Source organism: Schistocerca serialis, chromosome 7 (genome assembly GCF_023864345.2).
Source record: "Schistocerca serialis cubense isolate TAMUIC-IGC-003099 chromosome 7, iqSchSeri2.2, whole genome shotgun sequence".
NCBI classification, from domain to species: Eukaryota; Metazoa; Arthropoda; class Insecta; order Orthoptera; family Acrididae; genus Schistocerca; species Schistocerca serialis.
The window spans coordinates 598,379,144-598,399,067 of record NC_064644.1 but is presented as its reverse complement, the minus strand read 5'-3'; the positions used below and the strand labels follow the sequence as shown (position 1 = coordinate 598,399,067).

At 36.6% G+C, this 19,924-nt stretch overlaps 1 protein-coding gene across 1 annotated transcript in view; it reads left to right on the top strand.

The window, feature by feature from the left end:
* Positions 1-7,554: 7,554 nt before the first annotated feature.
* Positions 7,555-19,924, top strand: part of LOC126412153 (uncharacterized) — a 68,833-nt gene continuing 56,463 nt past the window's right edge. The window contains exons 1-2 of the mRNA XM_050081611.1: positions 7,555-7,659; positions 18,170-18,678. Of these exons, the coding sequence (XP_049937568.1) occupies positions 7,596-7,659; positions 18,170-18,678 (573 nt within the window). The 5' untranslated portion in view covers positions 7,555-7,595. The remainder of the gene's footprint in view (positions 7,660-18,169; positions 18,679-19,924) is intronic.

Here is a 19,924-nt window from a genome sequence, read left to right as displayed (position 1 = left end):
TACTTGCCTATTTGTCAGATATTTTCTCCAAGGGCAAAGTGAAACAGAAGTCACTGCTATCGATAAAGTTCGAGCATTCAAGAGGAAAATCAATTTTTGGGCATAGAGTGTCGAGGAGGAGGGATTCGAGTGTTTTCCTCTTCTCAAGGAGCTTTTGAAAAACAAAACATTGGCGCTTGGGAAGAATTTGTTTCATCAAATCCTGGAACATCTCCGAAGCTTGATGTCATTGATGGAACATTATTTCCCAACAGCTGAAGATGAGAAGCTGCAGAAATACGAATGGGTGGTCAACCCATTCACTGTATCCAAAAAGCCGAACATTCTATCATCAAATGTAGATGAGTTGTTGATAGAAATTGCCACAGACCCCACCTTGAAATCAAGTTTTGACATTGATGGTTACTCACACTTTTGGATCCGTTTGGATAACAAGAAATACTACCCTCTTGTTGAAAAGGCAAAACGTGTACTACTTCCATTTGCCACAACATACATGTGTGAATCTGGATTCTCGACCTATGCTGCCCATAAAACTAAGTACTGAAGCTGTCTAGATGTGGAAACAGACATCCGTCTCCAGCTGTCAAGAACTGAACCCAACTTTTCAAAATTGTGTTAGCAGAAGCACCCTCAACCATCACATTAGGATTCCATTATTATTCCTACAGACGCATCTATAGTAGGGAAGGAAGCATTTTTGTTCGTAGATGCTCAGCGAATGTACCTGACCTATAACTCTATAGGAATTTTGTTTCTGTCTTCTACCATTTACAAAATAATTATTAATTGAATTCAGTTGGCATTGATATTTTTGTTACGAAAATTAAAATGATCTCTAAAGCTGATTTCTTTTCTTTATAATATATTCCGTCCTCTCAGTTAAAAATATGGCCTGCCTATACTTCAATTACAATTACTTGCTATTACTCTGACACTATATTGTAGCAACTGGCTGCAAGCGTAAACAATGAGGACTTTTCACGTGCCACCTTGTAAAAGGTAAACCTCCTCTGCCAGAATTGTTTCCTTTGAGAAAAAAAGTGTTATGTTCTATGAAATGCTTTGTCTTCTTATACAGAAACGAGAGAGTCTGTTTGTTTTCCTACTTTGTTTACAGTTGAGGCTGACTGCCACGATATAGTGTCCAAGTAGTAGTTGAAGCTGTCAGCTGTGGCTAAACTGTTGCCACGCTGCCTGCCAGTTGCCAGCTACCAACTGACAGTACACTGTTGCAATGCCGCCTGCTAGCTGACGGCTATGGACTGACAGCTGCAGTTCAGTAGATACGCAAAGACGTAAAAATAACTAGATTTTCCAAGCTGTTTACATGGGCTTTTTACATGGGCACGAAAATGGATTGTGAAACTGGAAAACGGCTTTAGAAAAGCAGATTTCCAGAATCGATTTTAAGTGTTTACCTGACCACCCAAAAGCAGAACTGGGACATCAGCTTACGAAATCTGGTTTTGGAAACGCATGTAAACTGGGTGAATGTATTCCCACGCACTGCACAACATATGTCACAATAGTCCTTTAAAGGCAATTCCTTGGCCTCTTTTCTTTCGTGATGTGTTTGTATCCCGAATGATGGGTCTGCATCTTTTCTTCACAGCCGCGCAAAATGGCTGCACAGTCTCGGGCGCCATGTCGTTGTGGATTGCGCGGCCGCTCCGGCTGGAGGTTCGAGTCCTCCCTCAGGCATGTGTGTGTGTGTGTGTGTGTGTGTGTGTGTGTGTGTGTGTGTGTGTGTGTGTGTGTGTGTGTTGTCCTTAGCGGAAGTTAAACTTAGGTTAATAGTGTATAAGACTAGAGACTGATGACCTCAGCAGTTAAGTCCCATAGACTTTACATACATTTGAACATTTTTCTTCATGTATGCTTCTTACACAACAGTAGCCAAACAGTGGAAGTGAACAGACTACAAGCAGCAGCTTGTCAACAGCAAACAGTTTGGATGTGACGTTGATTGCTCTTGGAGGAAGGCAGATCTAACCTGTGAAATGTCAATTACCAAGTAATTTTAATCAGGCTATAGTGTGTTGAACAAAGGGAGTAAATCCACTAGCAAGTGTCTGGATACAGTAGGAATTCAAATTGGATCGTTAATTTCAAGTTGTTTTCATTCATCTCTAAACCAAAGGCTATTGATACTTCAGGGGGGGGGGGGGGGGGAGTCACTGGGAACATGGCACTTGGATTAAGAAGCTTTCAGTTCCCATGGGTTTCGCTCTGAAATTTAAAGTTACTGTGCTCTTTGCTGACTAGGGGTGCGCCATGGATTTTCGACTAAAGAAGGGGTCCGCCAGCTGAAAAGGTTGGGAAGCCCTGGTATAGAGTAATATGTGAATGCTTTTGATATATTCACACCTCATGTGACCTTAATTGTAAGCTACATGAGTACCTTGAGTAATGAGTTCATCCATGTTCCTACCTAGTGAACTGTATCCAAGATCCTTACCTGACCTGGGAGTGAAAATTAAAAAACTGTGAAACTAATAGTGGACTGTGCTATGGCAGCGTAGAGACTGCCAGAAGAAGAGGGGTTGCAGACACAAGATCGACAGTGCAAAAGGACTGATGATTGTGAGCTTCCAATTCCTTAAGATGCACAGTGTGAACCAGTAACTGGAGTGACAGCTAAGAAAAGAAAACTTTCTTGATTTTTTTGATTGAGTATATGTATTTAGCAGCCATTCATACAAGTAATTCTTGTAAGAGTGGCTGGAGGCGGGGTGTATAACGGTACAGCCTCCCCCAGGACTCATATAAAATGCCCGATACCACATTTTTTTATATGCATATGGTTATCGGACAATTCAGTGCTTCCTAAGGCTTTGTATGTGTGTCTTTATATGTATCATTCTGTCCTATTTGATAAAAACTTGATATTCATTGCAGAGGCATGTGGAATGTTCTGGAAGGACATATGTTGTCATAATTATCAGTGAATTGTTGTTCAAAAAGGCTCTGAGCACTATGAGACTTAACTTCTGAGGTGATCAGTCCACTAGAACTTAGAACTACTTAAACCTAACTAACCTAAGGACACCACACACATCCATGCCCGAGGCAGGATTCGAACCTGAGACCATAGCGGTCACACGGCTCCAACACTGTAGCGCATAGAGCCACTCGGCCACCCCGGCCGGCTGGATTGTTGTCATTGATAAAGTTACGTGCATATACTAAATTAAGAAACTAATCAAGAAATTAATATTCTTTGTAATTACATTTCTAATTAACTCTCCAATTGTTTACATCTCACAGTTTTCCAATTTCCAGAATTTCAGGCCTTATTTGTGCATTTTATGTATTTAATTGGATAAAGCACGAGCTCTGTACTACCATTAAATGTTAGTAACCAAACCCAAACTTTAATTAATTATGTAACTAAAATAATACAACAGATATTATTGTAATTAAAGTTCAGAATGATTTACTTATGGGAAACTAAAGATATTACTATAAAAGATTGTCATTCAATATGGTATTTTGTACCTTATTCGGCTGTAACAACAGTTTCTTTACGTTTTGTGAATTTTAATTGTAATAGCAAAATTGTACAAAATTAATAACGCTTTATTTTGGAAGTTATTGTTAAAATTCTATATAAAGCGATGCTGCGATGATTCAGTTTTGAAGTTACTTTTGAAAGTAAAAGAGATCAGTGAAGTCTGTCTGTGTTTTGTTCACATGACAAGTGTGGAGTTCGGATGTCAATTAATGTGAATAAATTTAATGAAACATGAAAATTTCACATTCATTCATCAATGGACCAGGCAGAAGAAACTTAAGTTAAATAACATTCATATGAATCGTTACAGCAGGACACTTAGAAAATGTAACAGTTATACTAAGGAGACTGCCAACACTACGCTTGTATGTCCTCTGCTATCCAGTGTGGGATCCTTACCAGATAAGACTGACGTAGTACATCGATAAAGTTCAAAGAAAGGCAGCATGTTGTGTATTATCGCGAAATATGGGAGAGAGTGTCACTGAAAAGGTACAGGATTTGGGCTGGACATCATTTTAAAAAAAGGTGTTTTTCGTTGCAATGGAATCTTCTCACGGAATTCCAATCACCAACTTTCTCCTCCAAATGTGAAAATATGTTGTTGACACCGATCTGCATAGGGAGAAACAATCATCACAATAAAATAAGGGAAATCAGAGCCTGTGCAGAAAGATATAGGTGTTTGTACTTTCCACACGCTATATGTGACTGGAATTACAGAGAATTGTGAAGGTGGTTCAATGAACCCTCTGCCAGGCACTTAAATGTGATTTGCAAAGTATACATGTAGATGTGGATGTGTAGATGATTAGCGGTTCTTCCTGAGTTCAGTTAACTTTTTCGATCCCCACTTAACGAAATTGCGAGAATATCTTTACCCTTGCATTTTCACGAAAGTAAAAATAATTTACAAGAAAATCAGTTTCGACAACAAATATAGATGTATATCTGGAATTTTGTTTGTTGGTGGTGTCTTTAAATATGAAAATACTGTGTCAGGCAAGTCCCACAACTTAGTCACTGACGTAAATAATTTTCCAGTTGCGAAGAAGGCACAATAACATTAGCTCCAGGTTTTCATAATATATAAAAACCAATACATAAGGAACCACCACAACTTTTTGATCCAGACGTGAGCTTCAATGAGGGAACCCTGACCCTCCATAAATCCATTTCAAATCAAGATGTGTCGATTTACGTCATTTATTTCCTATTCTGGACTCGAACACTGAAGAACCTGATGTCGAGCCATCAGCTGAAGAGGAGAGAAAAGCACAGGTGCAGACGGATTGAGATAATCAACAATCAATCGAAGATCAACAGCAGTCTGACAGATTACGAGCCAGCCAGATATGATGCGAACTATGTAAATTATTTTGAAGTGGCAGTCTCGTGTCCAGACAATGGAAAATGGAAACGAGCAATGCAAAACGAACCCGACGCGCATCAACTGAATGAAACTTGGATCATCATGCCCAATGAGATACAAACGACGATAGTTCAAAGTGGATTTTCAAAAGTCAAGTATAGAAAACTAAAAATGGTTCCCTCTATAAAGCTCCACTTGTTGCTAAAGAATTCACTCAACGTTCTGGATAGGACTACAACGAAACTTTCTATACACTCTGCTCGTGATTTCGGTCAAAAAACATTTTCAGGTGTGTCAGTTTGATGCAAAAATCGCCTTTTGATATGCAAAACTGAACGAGGAAAATTATACTGTAAGGTGTGATGCTGGATGAGAACAAATATGTATGCAAGCTTAAAAAGTCAATGTGCGATTTAAAGCAGGTGTCACGTTGTTGGAATCAAACACTTTGTCACTTCTTGATGAAGTCTGATTTCAAAGAGAGCGACAAAGGTAACCGTATTTTCTCTGGGAAATTGGGAAATGGTCTGGTTTTCTCGGCTTTGTTTGTATACGATAGTCTGTTGATTGGAAAAAGCAAAGAATCCGTCAAAGTCATTGTAAATGAAATGGCAAAACCATTTGTAACAGAACTTTCCGAAGTGAGAGTCTTTTGGGGAATGGAAATTGAGCGAAATAGAGAAGAAAAAATGTTGTTTGTGCACCAAACAGCATATGCAAAGCGAATCTTGAAACGTTTTAGCATGGAAAATTCTAATCGTGTACCTGTTCCGGCGGATCCAAATGTTAAATTGTAGTGAGCGGATGAAAATGGGTCAGTTATAGCGAAATTTCCATTCAGAGAAGCAGTTGGTTAACTTTTATTCCTCGCAGCTATTAGTTGACCAGATCTGGTTTTCACAGTCAATGAAGTGGGCAATTACCTGAAAAATTATGATGAGAATCATTGTCAAGCTGTCATTTTCAAGTACTTAAAGGGCACGAAAGACTTTGGTATCCTGTACAAAATGAGTGAAGACAACATGATTCTGTTCGGATATAGCAACGCAGATTACTTGGAAGATATAAAAACAAAATGATCTACTTCCTATCTTGTTTTTCTGTTGTCAAATGTGCCGATGACGTGGTGCTATCAGCATCAAAGTTTGAGGACTTTGAGCACACAGAAGCCAGATGCATGGCATACAGTAGGGTTGTAAAAGACGTGATGTGCCTGCTAAAGCTTCTGAGTCGTTTCAGAAATCATTGTGATGGAGCAATAAAAATCTATATAGATAACCAGACTCATAAAAAATCCGGAATATCACAAAATATCGAAAGACATTGAAATCAGATATCATTTCATAAGAGAGAAGTATGAAGAGGGAGTGATCATCATCCAGTATATTCCAAGTGATAAACAATATGCGGACATTTGAACCAAACCACTGCACAAGCATTTGTTTGTGATGTTGCGTACAAGTTTGAACACAGAGCTAGTCAAAAATGGGTTTTAAGATGCTCAAACAGTGGGAGTGTTGAAATTTTATTTTAACATTTAAGATCTCCCCGCCAAAGACATTGATAATGCCGAAGTTGCATTTCTGTATCTATTCCAGGGCGTAGGCCCTTTTGTTTATTCTTTGTGTGTCCGCTTCTCTTTAAGTTACACTTTGTATTGTAAAGGCGGCCACAAACGTAATTACACTATTGACAAGCATGCTTGCGCAAGCGTGCTTGTATAAATTCCTTGCGCTTACACACTGCTCAAGCAAGTTTGTACAATCACTAGTTTCTTTATCAGAAAATGTGGAGCTCACGCGACGATGCGCTGGCTTCGACAACCATTTTGTTTGTATAACGAAAAAAAGACAGAAGATAAAATGTGATATATGCAGTGAAGAGAAGTTAAAGAAACGAAAACATTATTCTCGCATTAACCATTCGTGGTAGACACGCATTGGAAACTGTATCACAGTACTATTGATTTTCTTCTCTCTTCTTCTACTGGATCTACAGTACAGGACAGCCTTCGTACGGGATGTGATTTAACAGAACCAAATAAAAATTAAATCGAGCTAGATGACAAATGTTCGCACAACCCTCCCTATTCTTGTTACACACCCTAAACGCTTGCAAGTTGCATGATCGTAATTCGATCAAGCTACTTGTACAGTTTTAACGCTTGTGCAAATATGTCGTACACACTCTCAAACATGCTTGGGCAAGCAGGCTTGCAGCTTTATGCTTGTCAAGCATACATTTACGTGTGGGGCCTCCTTAAGACGTTATAAATGTTTTGTATGTCGTATTCCTTTTTCTAAAGTTGAATTCCATTTACCTCACCAGAGATTCAGGACGCAACAGACTTATACAACATTTGCATTCGACAGGCATTCGATTCAGTTCTGGAGTGCTGCCTAATGCCTAGTGAGCAAAATACGAAATAACGGAATACAGGGCCACATTTGTGAATGGATTCGAGGCTTTCTGACAGACAGAGCTGAAAAATGTCGTTCCTACAATGATTGTTCAAATAATGGTAATTTGAACACTTTTATTTTTTATGCTTTTATTTTCAGGACTTGCAATTATAGGACCTTCTCTCTTGACAAATCCCCAAATCGTCATACAGAATTCATCTGCAAATTCAAAACATTCCAATTCCCACATAACGAGAGTAACTATGGCTGTGTCGAAGACGCTGTTCGATACTTCGATTGTAGCATGGCCGAAGTTGAGGAGAGTAATAGAAATAAACAAATTAAGAAGCGAACACGAAACCCGTCTGGTGAGTGGGATGCAGAAATGGAGTGAATGTTTCATACCGAAATATTGGGCCCCGTATGAACATGCATGGAAATTGATATTTACAGTGCTTTACGTTCCTTCTCTGGCTACGATGTCTGACATAACGACAATCGTCAAGTTGTTGAGATGTAATGTGGCCTAGTAAACTTCTCTTCTCGATCAAGACTGAAATATAGATTCATTCAGTGCTTTCAGATGCCCTACCTACCTTCCCAAAGGCTTATACTGTATATGTTTTCTAGCGGTACACCTTTTAAGTCGGTCCAACTGCAGCACACATATAGCACCTTTGCAGAGTTAAAGCAGAACGCCGTTCGCCAAGTAAACTACTGTTGTGATGACACAATGTTTCGAAAGTGATATCAGCCATATTCGGCAGGCTGATAGTCGATCATAGTTTTCCCACTAGATACTGCAGAGCAGTAACAACTGTCTACATTTCCTGTGTACTGTCACATGAAATACTCCTTCTAGATACTTTATTTACTAATGTTGACAGAAGCTAGTGTTACTAACTGTTATTATAGAGGCAATTCATGCTGTTTTTCATTATATCATCCAGAAATTGGCTGTATCTGGCAGCGTTCTTGCACAGTGTATGAAGACAATTTTACATGCTCAGTGGCTTCTGTTTCCTCCATCTCTTCTACGATGCCCCATTCAAAGTATTAAACATGAATTTTCTTCTGCTGTTGTAAGAGTTAATTTAATGCCAAGATTTAAAACAGTTTGTCATACACATTAATGCAGGTCACATTTTACGTCAGCCCTGTGTCTCAAGGGTTCAGCTAAAAGTCTCTCAGTACAAATGTTAACTGCTAGTCGCTTCCAGGTACCAGCTTTTTCTGCAGTTATACTCATAAAACTTGGTCAAGGTTTCAAAACAAGGTTCATGATTTTGAAACTATTGAAGAATAATTGTACTAGTATGCTGTTGTTGAGGAAACTCATTTATAAAAGAATCCACAGGAGTTTTGACAGGTTTTATAGTTAGAGGACTGTCACATGATGGGTCTTTCTATCTACATTTGTTTCCAGAATTTTTAGCATCAAACATGAAGTAGGCTGTATGATACTGCTGTGGCAAAATAAAGGACAGCAAACTAAACACAGGCATTAGCAGCTTTTAATGACATCACATGCAGAAGTTGTCACAAAATTAAATAGCTTCTTAATTTTTCTACCTTTTTTTTTTTTGTAATTCTTGAAAGGATTTCCTTGATCCACAACATTATTATACAATTGTAGTAAATGTATAGATACAATTGCCAATAACAATAAGAATATAATGGCAAACACCAGCATCATAAAGAAAGAAAAGTATATCAAATGTGCCAAACTTGTTACAAAGAATAACACCAGTACAGCGATGCTGCAGTGTACATTCAGCTAAGAGATGAAATTTACAGCAGATGTAGTAAATTGAGCATGTTCTGTGGAAGAGTGTAAATGGTGGAGACCTTGAGACCTTGGTTCCACGTATAGGATTCGGAATGGAGTCCCTTGTTCTAAATGTCGTTTCAGTGGTTTAGATCTGAATGTTAGAATGATTGCTCATTTGACCATGATGGTGAAACGTTAGCAATAAAATATGACATATGTTTCATGAAAGAGAAGTATTGTATCACAGAATCATAAACAATAACTCTAAACATCATGTTTAGTGACAAATTAAAAGAAGAATGCTGGGACAGGATTTATAAAGTAGACATTGTAGATTGATTATTTAAACATTTCTTAAACATGCAGCCAGAAAAAGTAAAACACTCTAGAAATAAAGCAAAAAGAGTTTGAAATGCTATTAAACAAGAAACAAATAAAAATCCTTATCTGAAAGAAATAGAGTTTCTGGAAGACATAAATTATGACATATTAAAATCATTTATATGTTTATTTATTCACCAGTTATCATATCACAATGATTTGTCATCAGAATACAATGAAAATAAATAGCTCAAATATACATAGAGACAAATATATTTTTACAAGGCTCGGATAGGTGGTCAGCCGTGGACATGTCATTGATGACCAAATTCTGTTAGTACTGTCATACATAGTCAGCAAAAATTGCATCTACTATAGAGATATATGCATTAAATTTATGTTGGTAGACACAGCAAGCATCATTATTAAACAGTTTCAAAAATAGAACCATTAAGAACATTACGAAAGTCATTGACACACTAAATATTGTTAATTCTTCCGGCTATGATGGTATTTCTAGTGGAGTATTAAAATCTTGTGCTGACTGTATAGGACTATCGTCAAGATGTTTACTCATCATTAGTAAATGATTCAAAGCATATTTCCCAGTGAACTTGTATATTCTGTAGTACTCTCCCACTACAAAAGTGGAGACAAGTGAAACAACTCTCTTTATAGACCAATTTCAATCTTTGAAAAATGTTTTGAGAAAGTGACCTATAGTAGAATACAGAGGTGTCCCCCCCCCCCCCCCCAAAAAAAAAAAACAAAAAACACTTGTTATTAACTGGCTTTCAGTGTGGTAGGAATGTTATATAAGTAGATAATGGTTCAAATGGCTCTAAGCACTATGGGACTTAACATCTGAGGTCACCAGTCTATATAAGTAGATAACCACATACCCTGCAGAGTACTATTTACTGATCCTGACATTCTTACGCTCACTTGTCAGTACATTTACTCTGTAATGATATTTGTTGCTGATAATAGAAATCTTTTTCTGCTGACCTGGAATTTGTATCAAAATACAAGACATAAAAATAGTTTCATCTTGACTTTTGCTTCGTAGTCTAGAATTCTGAATGGAATTTGACTTCTACATCAATACTTTGCAGATCACTGTAAAGTGCATGGCAGAGAGCACTTCCCATTGTAGCACATATTAGAATTTATTCCACTTATATATGGAGCAAGAGAAGGATGACTAAATGCCTCTGTGCATTCTGTAATTGGACTAATTTTGTCCTCATGGTCCATATTGAAGCAGTACAAAAGAAGCTATAGTATGTTCATAGATTCTTCACACTATATTGCATCCTGAAATTAGCCTTTCCCTGGTAGTTGACATCTGCCTGTTCAGGTTTCTGTTTGTGCTGATCGTCTTTGTATGTATCTGCTGTTGTTCTGTCTAGTCCCAAACACTTGAGTGATATTCAGTGATGGAATACATGGACATTTGGTAAGCAATCTCCTTTGTAGACTGCATTTGCACAGTATGCAATCGATGAAACAATCTGCAACCTACTTTACCTGTGACTGAGCATGTGTGATCATCCCGTTTCATATTCCTACAGATTATTGCCTCCAGGTATTGCCTATCAAAAGCAACAGCCCTTTTTTTAAAGTAAGGTCTTTTCTGCCTATAGTAAGATATTTGTCTAAAAATAGATGTATATTTTATAAACATATTAAGTGTCACTGTAACTGTGTCGTCGTTTCTATAGTTACGCTAGAAAAAGCTATAGTTGAAAAGTTGTTATGTTTTTAAGCTTATTCATGTTTCTATGCTTGTACAATTCTTGGCATACATATGTTTTCACATGTTAGCTTTCTCTTATATTTTGTTCCTAGTTTTGCATATTTTCCTTCCCTAGTATCTACTTCTGGGTCATTCCATGTTAAAGAGACTTTGTGACAAAAAAATTAAAATGACAATATTACAAATATAACTTTAAAAATGCCAAGTTAAAAGTACATTTGTTCATTGCAAAATAATCATGAATATGAAAAAAATAAATTTCTACCTTCACTAAGTGTTTAAAGTGCACTGTTCTATGGCACCAAAGAGAGGTATGTTTTATGCTATTTCCAGATGAATATTAGTTGTGTTATCCATAGCTGATTGTTCTATTGTTGCAAAGAATATTGAAGTCAACATTGTTATAGCTCATAATAATTCATTTTGCTGAGGTAAGCTAATTGCATTTCTTTATTTTGTTTGTTTTATAATATATATGCAGCTTGTAACACCCGTAACAAAAAAGATACAAAAGTTTAATTTGTAATCTAGTAAATTTGTTCTGTACAATACCTTTCTGTAAAAGTGAGGTTATACCCATGTTTTACAATATCATACCATTACATGGCATTTTGAAATCTTATTTAACACTCTTAGAGCTGTTACGGGTGTTACTAATTTTTGTTTCGGGTGTTACTTAACACATGCGTAACACCCGTAACTTGAATTGGATGGTTTAATGCCACCTCAATCTTTAGTAGGCCTAGGCCCTACATTTAAATTATAACCAAATGGTATTATTATTAATGAATAAAGTTTCTTAACTATGTTTATGACATATGAAAACAGTTTTGCCAGCCGGTGTGGCTGTGCGGTTCTAGGCGCTTCAGTCTGGAACCGCGTGACCGCTACGGTCGCAGGTTCGAATCCTGCCTCTGGCATGGATGTGTGTGATGTCCTTAGGTTAGTTAGGTTTAAGTAGTTCTAAGTTCTAGGGGACTGATGACCACAGATGTTAAGTCCCATGGTGCTCAGAGTCATTTTTGAAAACAGTTTTAAGCATGAAAACTAAAATTTTTATTCCACTGCATACATTTGTTTAAGCACTACACCTACATTATAAAAGTTAATTAGGGCATTAACCTGACTCAACTGACATCCTCCTAAAACGTTAATTAAGCCCAAAATTAGATTACATATAGTTTATGTTTTCCATTCTAACTTTTCCAAGAACAACAATATTGCTAACCTCAGTTTTAAATTTTATATAGGCCCAGTAAACAGCTCATTGAGGCAGATTCTAGTCATTCATAAGAGCCTATGCTTAACAATGTCTTTTACTTTTATCTCTCTGGACAGCGTTATGTTTATACATATATATGCCTACATTATCATGATTTCTGTCTTCGGAGACCGTGGCACCAGTACCAGCAAGGGAAAGAGTGAAGAAGTACCAAGAAAAGATTAAAGATAACCATGAAAACAGAGAAGCTTACTTGAAGAAAGAACAAGACGAATTAAGAAGATTGCAGGTTAAAAAAAAAATTGAAAAATAATCAACGTCTTAGAGATAAGAATCGAAGAAAAATAAGAGAGAGAGAGAGAGAGAGAGAGAGAGAGAGAGAGAGAGAGAGAGAGAGAGAGAAGAAAAAACTAGAACTCGCAAGATCAAAAGTTCCAAATGAATCTTCTCCTATTGGGACTTACAAGTGTAAACAGACATTTGGTAAAGCTGTGAAGAAAGTGTTGAAGGTACTTCGAAAAAGCCCCAGTAAAAAATCTGGTGTTATTAAAAAGATAGTTTCCGATATAATTGGCTCTGAAACTTTGGATTGACAGTTGAATGGAATTTTTTTGCCAGTTCACATGGTAAAGGAGCCATGGATGGCATAGGAGGTGCACTGAAGAGGAGTGTGTGGACAGCTGTTAGATCTAGGAAAGTTATTATTAACAACGCAATTGACTTTTATGACTACACTCTGAAGAATTTTTCTAAAATTAAGGTACTATGGGTTGATAAGATAACAGTGGAGCATAACATTCCTATTTTGGATGAAAGGTGGAAAAATTTACAAGCAATTCCTCAAATCCAGGGCTGCCATCACTTTCGGGCTTATAACACAACTGATTTGCTGGTTTCAAAAACAGCAGAGTCATTAATGAATGACAAGGATGTCAGTATTTATTACTGAGGATGCCAAAGTTAAAACATTACATGCAAAAAGATGCATAAACTTCTATGAAATGTGCAGTTCTAATGATTCTAATCAGGAGACTGTTTCACCATCTGAATCGCAAGACAATATTGGAAGTGCTCGTCAGTTAAGCCTAACTAATAAAATTGAAAAGTCTGATTTAAAATTTGGGTTATTTGTCTTGGTTGACATTCCAAGTGACAAAAAGAAGCCAACCCTATCCAAAATTCAACACCGTTACTTGGGAATCTGCCAGAGTGAGGTTGATGAAGAGGAGGATGTGAAAATAATGTTTCTGAAGTCAGTAGGAAAAAGTAAAACACTTTTTAAACTAGATGAAACTGATGTTTGTTTTGTGAAATTCAGTCAAGTACTATCTAAGGCAACAGCACCAGAAATCAAACAAGGTAACCGTTTGTACTATGAGTTCAATTTTGAATTGGATGTTGCTGGAAAAGTTTTTTAAATGAAGTTTTTAAACCTATCAATAATAAGAAAACATTTTTGTCATAAATTTATTAGGCCTACAAAACGAGGTAAATGTTAAGTAAGTAACGATATCTTGGCCTAGTTGTACTATAAAATTGTAAGAAAATTTTTTGTGTAATAAATAGCTTTATCCTTCAAATATGTTCTCTTAAGTACATACTTTTATTCCAAATAAACTACAATACTTCTTTTCTTTTTATGCAATTGTAAGAGGTAGATTTATTCCTTCAAGAATCAAATCTGATGCATCTATGTAACACCCGTAACATTTAATGTAACGCCCGTAACAGCAAAAAAAATATATATACGGAGTTATGATGTCCAAAAAAATAAAAATTTATATTTCAAAATAAAATTTGGGGCAATACCTCTTGACAGTTGTTTTACAAGAATAAAAGCTTCATCAAGTTTGCAGAAATTAGAGAATTCCCTAACTCATAACAGGGACTAGGTCTACTTTTGGTAACACCCGTAACACTACTTTTTTGATTAATAACCAGGAGAACAATAAAACAATTCCAGTATCAACATTTCTAACATGAAATATAATGTAAGCCTTAAAAGTTTTCAATATTAATTTCAATAAATATTTTTCCTTACATTATTTTTCCTGATTTTAAGGTGTGTACATGTAACACCCGTAACTATGGAATTGCCCTTCTCAATAATTTCCAATGTATTTCCATTTTCTCATATGCTAACAATTTTTGTATCTTATACACTTCTGTTTTCCATTGATCTTTCCCCTATGTTTAACATTTGCCCTCTTTTCTCCCACTTTATTTTCAAATCTCACACCAGTCAAGATTATACATTGGAGTAGTTTCAAACTCTTCTCTGACAGTTCAGATTGTGACTTTTTCTTGAATTGTGAGATTTTTTTTTTAATTTAAAGGCAGAGTAATTTGCTTCATCATGTTTATCCAGTTATGATCCATGTCAAATGATCTCACCATCAACAGCACATTGAAGCCTAATCTTTCCTTTGCACCTTTATAAATATTGCCTTTTGCTGGAATTTCACTGTTTCTTTCCTTCTTGTCCTGTACTTTGAGATGGTAACCTAGACAACATAACTGTGCTATTACTGAGTGTAATCCTCCAAATCTTTTCTCTCCCTTGATTCCAAACTGTAGGTCTCATACATCTTTCTTATATTTTTACCTAAATTTCCTGCCATATGACAACTAGTGGGCATTTGCTATCTATATTTGGTTTGTGCCGTGTTTCAAACTGATACAATAATTCAAGTGGAACACCACCCTGATAATGTATTTTGTACAAAAATCACTTCATGTGCAGAAGTCCTTGTCCCTCTTGCAATTTGATGGTAATTATCAGTATTATTTTTCCTGTATACTGTGTTAGCAAGCAAAATAATTTGTAAATGGTGTGCTAGAAGTATTTACAAGGGAATTAAATTGTTTATTTGCTAAATCAGTTTGTTAAACTTTGGCTTAATAGTCTCTGCTTGTTAAATAACTTGATTGTGCACTATTTCTGAGCCATATTCTATAAATACTATTTAACAATGTCATGTAACGGAACAATGCTTCAAGCAACTGGAAACCTATGGAAATTTGTAGGAAGACAAACTTTTAAATATATCAAACAACCTAATGAATGCTAGTTAGTTGCTATTCATTGTCTCGCTGATCCAGAATGGTATTGCCATGGTGTTAGGCAGTGAATTAGTTGCATTTTGCGACTGGACCCTGCAAGGATGTGAATCCTCTGTCATTCATGCCAGAAAAAGTTGCAATTCACAAGGGATAAATTGGAAATAGAATTGTTAAGATATAAATTATACATCTAAATCTACATACATACTCTGCAAGCCACAGTACAGTGCACGGGGAAAGGTTCCTTGAAGCATTACTAGTTATTTCCTTTCATGTTCCTCTCGCAAATAGAATGAGGGAAAACCCTCTGCCTCCCTAAAAGTCGAAATTTCACTCCCTTATTTCTCTTCTCTTATGCGAAATGTACTTTGGCAGCAGTAGAATTGTTCTGCAATAGACCTCAAATTCCAGTTCTCAAAATTTACTGAATAGTTCCTCACGAAAAGAACATCATCTTCCCACTAGGGATTTCCATTTTGAGTTGACAAAGCATCTCCATAATAGTTATGTGCTGATTGAAAGTACCAGTTAGAAATCTATCAGCATGCCTCTGAATAACTTCAATGTCATCCTTTAATCTCACCTGGTTGGGGATCCCAAACATTACAACAGTACTCAAGAATGGGTTGCACTAGTATTCCTTATGACATCTCCTCTATACAAGGGCATGCTGCAAGATAAAGCCTGTCAATTTTTAATATGAGAAATTTAAAAGCTTTCTAAGTAAAACAAATGTTATTAACATTCTACTTCTTTATTTTTCATTTATAAATACTTATTTCTGAATATATTCACCCTGGTGACAAATGCATTTCTCCCACCAAGAGGCCAGTCCAGTGATACCATCACTGTAGAATGTTTGAGTTCATTGATGGAGCCACCACCTCTGACTTTGCTTGCACCACTTCATCACTGTCAAAACGAAGTCCTCAAGTGCGTTCCTTAAGTTTTGGAAACTGGATGGGTCCAAACCAGGACACTATGGAGGATGATCGATGACAGTGAAAGCAAGACATTGAATTGTTGAAGATGTCACAGTGCTCGTGCATGGTCTAGCATTGTCATGCTGAAGGAGAGGCTGCTCCACATGTGGACAAACTCTTCAGATTTGGAACTTGACTAGAGCACGCTGTTTCTCAAGTACTGACATACGAAATATGTAGAAATGAAGAATAAAGATGTAGAGTGTTAATAACATTCGTTTTTAAATAAAAATCTGTAAGTGTTTGCACATAAAAAATCTGAGGTATCAATTTTCAGTACAACCTCATAGGTGGGCTACACTTTTCCAAAATTCTCCCAATAAAATAAAATCAGACATTCACCTTCCTTACTACCAACCTGAGTGCATATTCCATTTCATGCTGCTTTGCAGTGTTACACCTAGATATTTAACTGATGTGACTGTGTCAAACAACACACTAGTAATACTGTATTCAAATGTTACAGGATTATTTTCCCTACTCATCTGTATTAATTTACATTTAGAGTAAACTGGCATTCATCACACCAACTAGAAATTCTGTCTGAAGTTAACCCATATCCCCTTTCAGTCACTCAATGATGATGCCTTCCCGTACATCACAGCATCATCAGCAAACAGCTGTAAATTGTTGCTCATGTTGTCTGTCAGTCCTTGATCAGCATCCAGAGATAGTGGTCATTTGTGTGAGTTACATTTGCGTGAAAGGGTGTGCATATGTTGTCTAATTCAGAGGAACCCCTTTTGGCCCTAAGCTTGCTTGTTAACAGCTTTTTTGTTGTGCCCATATGTGACTGAGCATCTCCTTTTTATGGTGAGTAGCAGCCTATTCTCTTCATAATGTTGGCATTATTCCATTCTGAATTTTCCGTTGTTAGATAATTTATGTATATAGAGAATAAGAACTGACCTATCATACTTCCCGGGGGATACCTGACAATACCCTTGTTCCTGATGAACACTCACTGTCGAGGACAACATAGTGAGTTCTGTTACTTAAGAAGCCTCTGAGCTAATCACATACCTGGGAACCAAACTTGTACACTTAGACCTTTGTCAACAGTTTGCAGACACTTTTCGAAAATCTGGAAATATGAAATATGCCTATTGCCCTTCACCTATGGCTTGCAGGATGTCATACGAGAAAAGGATTTGCAATCGTGTACTAATAGAAAGTATTGTACATTGTTGTTGTTTACTGTGTCAATGCCTTGCCTTCTTTTTTTTACTTACTTCTTCATCTGTATTTGTGTTTTACTCTTCATTTGCCAGATTTCTAATTTCTATGTCATTTTCTTTATTTGTTTTATTTTGTTTTTTTGCACAGCACCACAATTTATTCTGTCTTAATAATATCCAACCTACTACTACTACTACTACTACTACTACTCCTACTCCTACTCCTATTATTGTTGTTGTTGTCTTTCTCTCACTTTTTACTCTGTTGTTCAATGCTTTCCCCGGTTATCAAGAGTACATGTTTTTTCTGTTATTTTCATTCTGATATTTGCCACAATTCTCTCTTTGTTATTACAATTTCTAGCCATCTTTGTCATTGTTTCACCACTTACTGTTTCTGTACATTCTTAGTTTCTCACCTTCTTGTGTTACTAAAGTGCTAAATACATTATCTTCAGTACTCTGTCTTTGAACTCATTAAACACTGATGATGATTTTATATGCTTTTGGCACTGCTTGTATGTCAACTTCATACCAAGTGACAACCTTGAAGGTGACAAAATTTATTTTCATATTTTCAGAGTGGCAACGAGAAAAGAGGAAAAGATTGAGAGTAGCAGGAAAGTCATACATAAACAGCAAAGGTGATGTTGTTCAGGAGAGAAAAATTGGAGAGGACTGCAAATGTCGTCGTAAATGTTACAAAATTGTAACAGAAGATGTTAGAAACAAGCTGTTTGATGGATATTATTCACTGAAGAGCCATGATGAGCAGAATGCTTACTTGTTTGGCCTGATACGTAAATACGATATTGCAAGAAAAAGATGCAAGGACAGTGATCGAAGAACATGCAGTTATCGTTACTTTGTCAGGCACCGAGGGAAGGAAGTGCAGGTCTGCAGGCTAGCATTTGCACATATTCATGGTATTTCTGCACATAAGATTAGGATACTGTGCCAGAAACAGGACCAGAATGTTATGTATCCTCGTGATGGGCGAGGAAAGCATGACAACCGACCCACGAAAATATCAGATCAGACACGGAATCAGATAAAAGAGCACATTTACTCAATAATTAAATCAGATAGGGTAAGTAACATATTACATCATTATATAGTGTGTTTCTGAATTCTACATCTACATATATACTCCACTAGCCACCAAGCGGTGTGTGGCAGAGGGCTGCACATTGCATTAATGCAGCAAATCTCAAACTGTGGCATGCCCCTTACAGGGCATGTAATTACACTAAAGGAGGAACATGAGCTTATCAAAAAGTAAAAAAGTAAAAAAGAAATATTAATTCAGAAAGTGATCAATTTACTAAAAGAAAAGCAGTACAGAATACGTTCTGACATATAAAAAAACTAAAATTTACATTTACACTGATATAATGCACTTAGAAGTAGAACTATTATCAGTATTGCACAATGCATTTAATAATTAATTTTTCAGGACTAAATTAAAAACAAGTTTTGTTGTTATTAGTGACTTTCTTTGGGACTGGTATGCAGAGCAGAGTTTTTTGAAGCAGGATTTAATATTAAAAACAAATGTTCTGAGTTATTTTTGTATGTTAAGCTGATACTTGTATTTTGTTGTCAAGGCATCCAACCAAAAAAAAAATCTGGTTTTGAAGAGGTAGGTTGTTGAAAATGGTACCAGAATATGATATGCTCTGGTTTTCATTGCAAAAACTCATCAATCCATCCTGCCAAAAATTCTAAGAGTGATTTATTATTAAACTGTCTTTCAGTATTGCCACTCCTTCAAGTCTGTGAAGACTTCTTCTCTGGCTGTTGAGAGACCTTCAGGAGTAATTTTGTGTGCTACCTGTAAGACAGAAAGCAATATTGGCCCACTGATTCTGGTTTTGTCAATGTAGCAATAAATTTACTTATTCTTGGCAATTTGTAAGGTTTGTAACTGTGGAGCTTTAGTGTCAAAATACTGAAAAAATTAGAGAGACGCAGTACAGAGATGCATCGCATCCATACCACAACAGATGTTTAAAGTGGTTTCTGTGGGATGCAGATTGTTGATGCCAGTTCTGGTAAAGACTGTGTCATTGGTAAAGAGGGCTGGTGACAGAAATCCCATAATTGTGATAGTCTGGTGCAGAAACCACCGACAAAATCCTTCCTATAGAGGGAAATCTGCTGCTGATAATCCTTGCAATCATTGCAGGTGACAGGGATAGTAGTGGTTCTCATACAGGATACACATAATCGTACTTTGGCTTACATCATGTTGGTGGGCCATTTAGCTGAATCTTGTACTAGGGTTCATCTCATCCTGCAGAACCCAATCCTCCAAATCTAGTGTTGGATTGCAG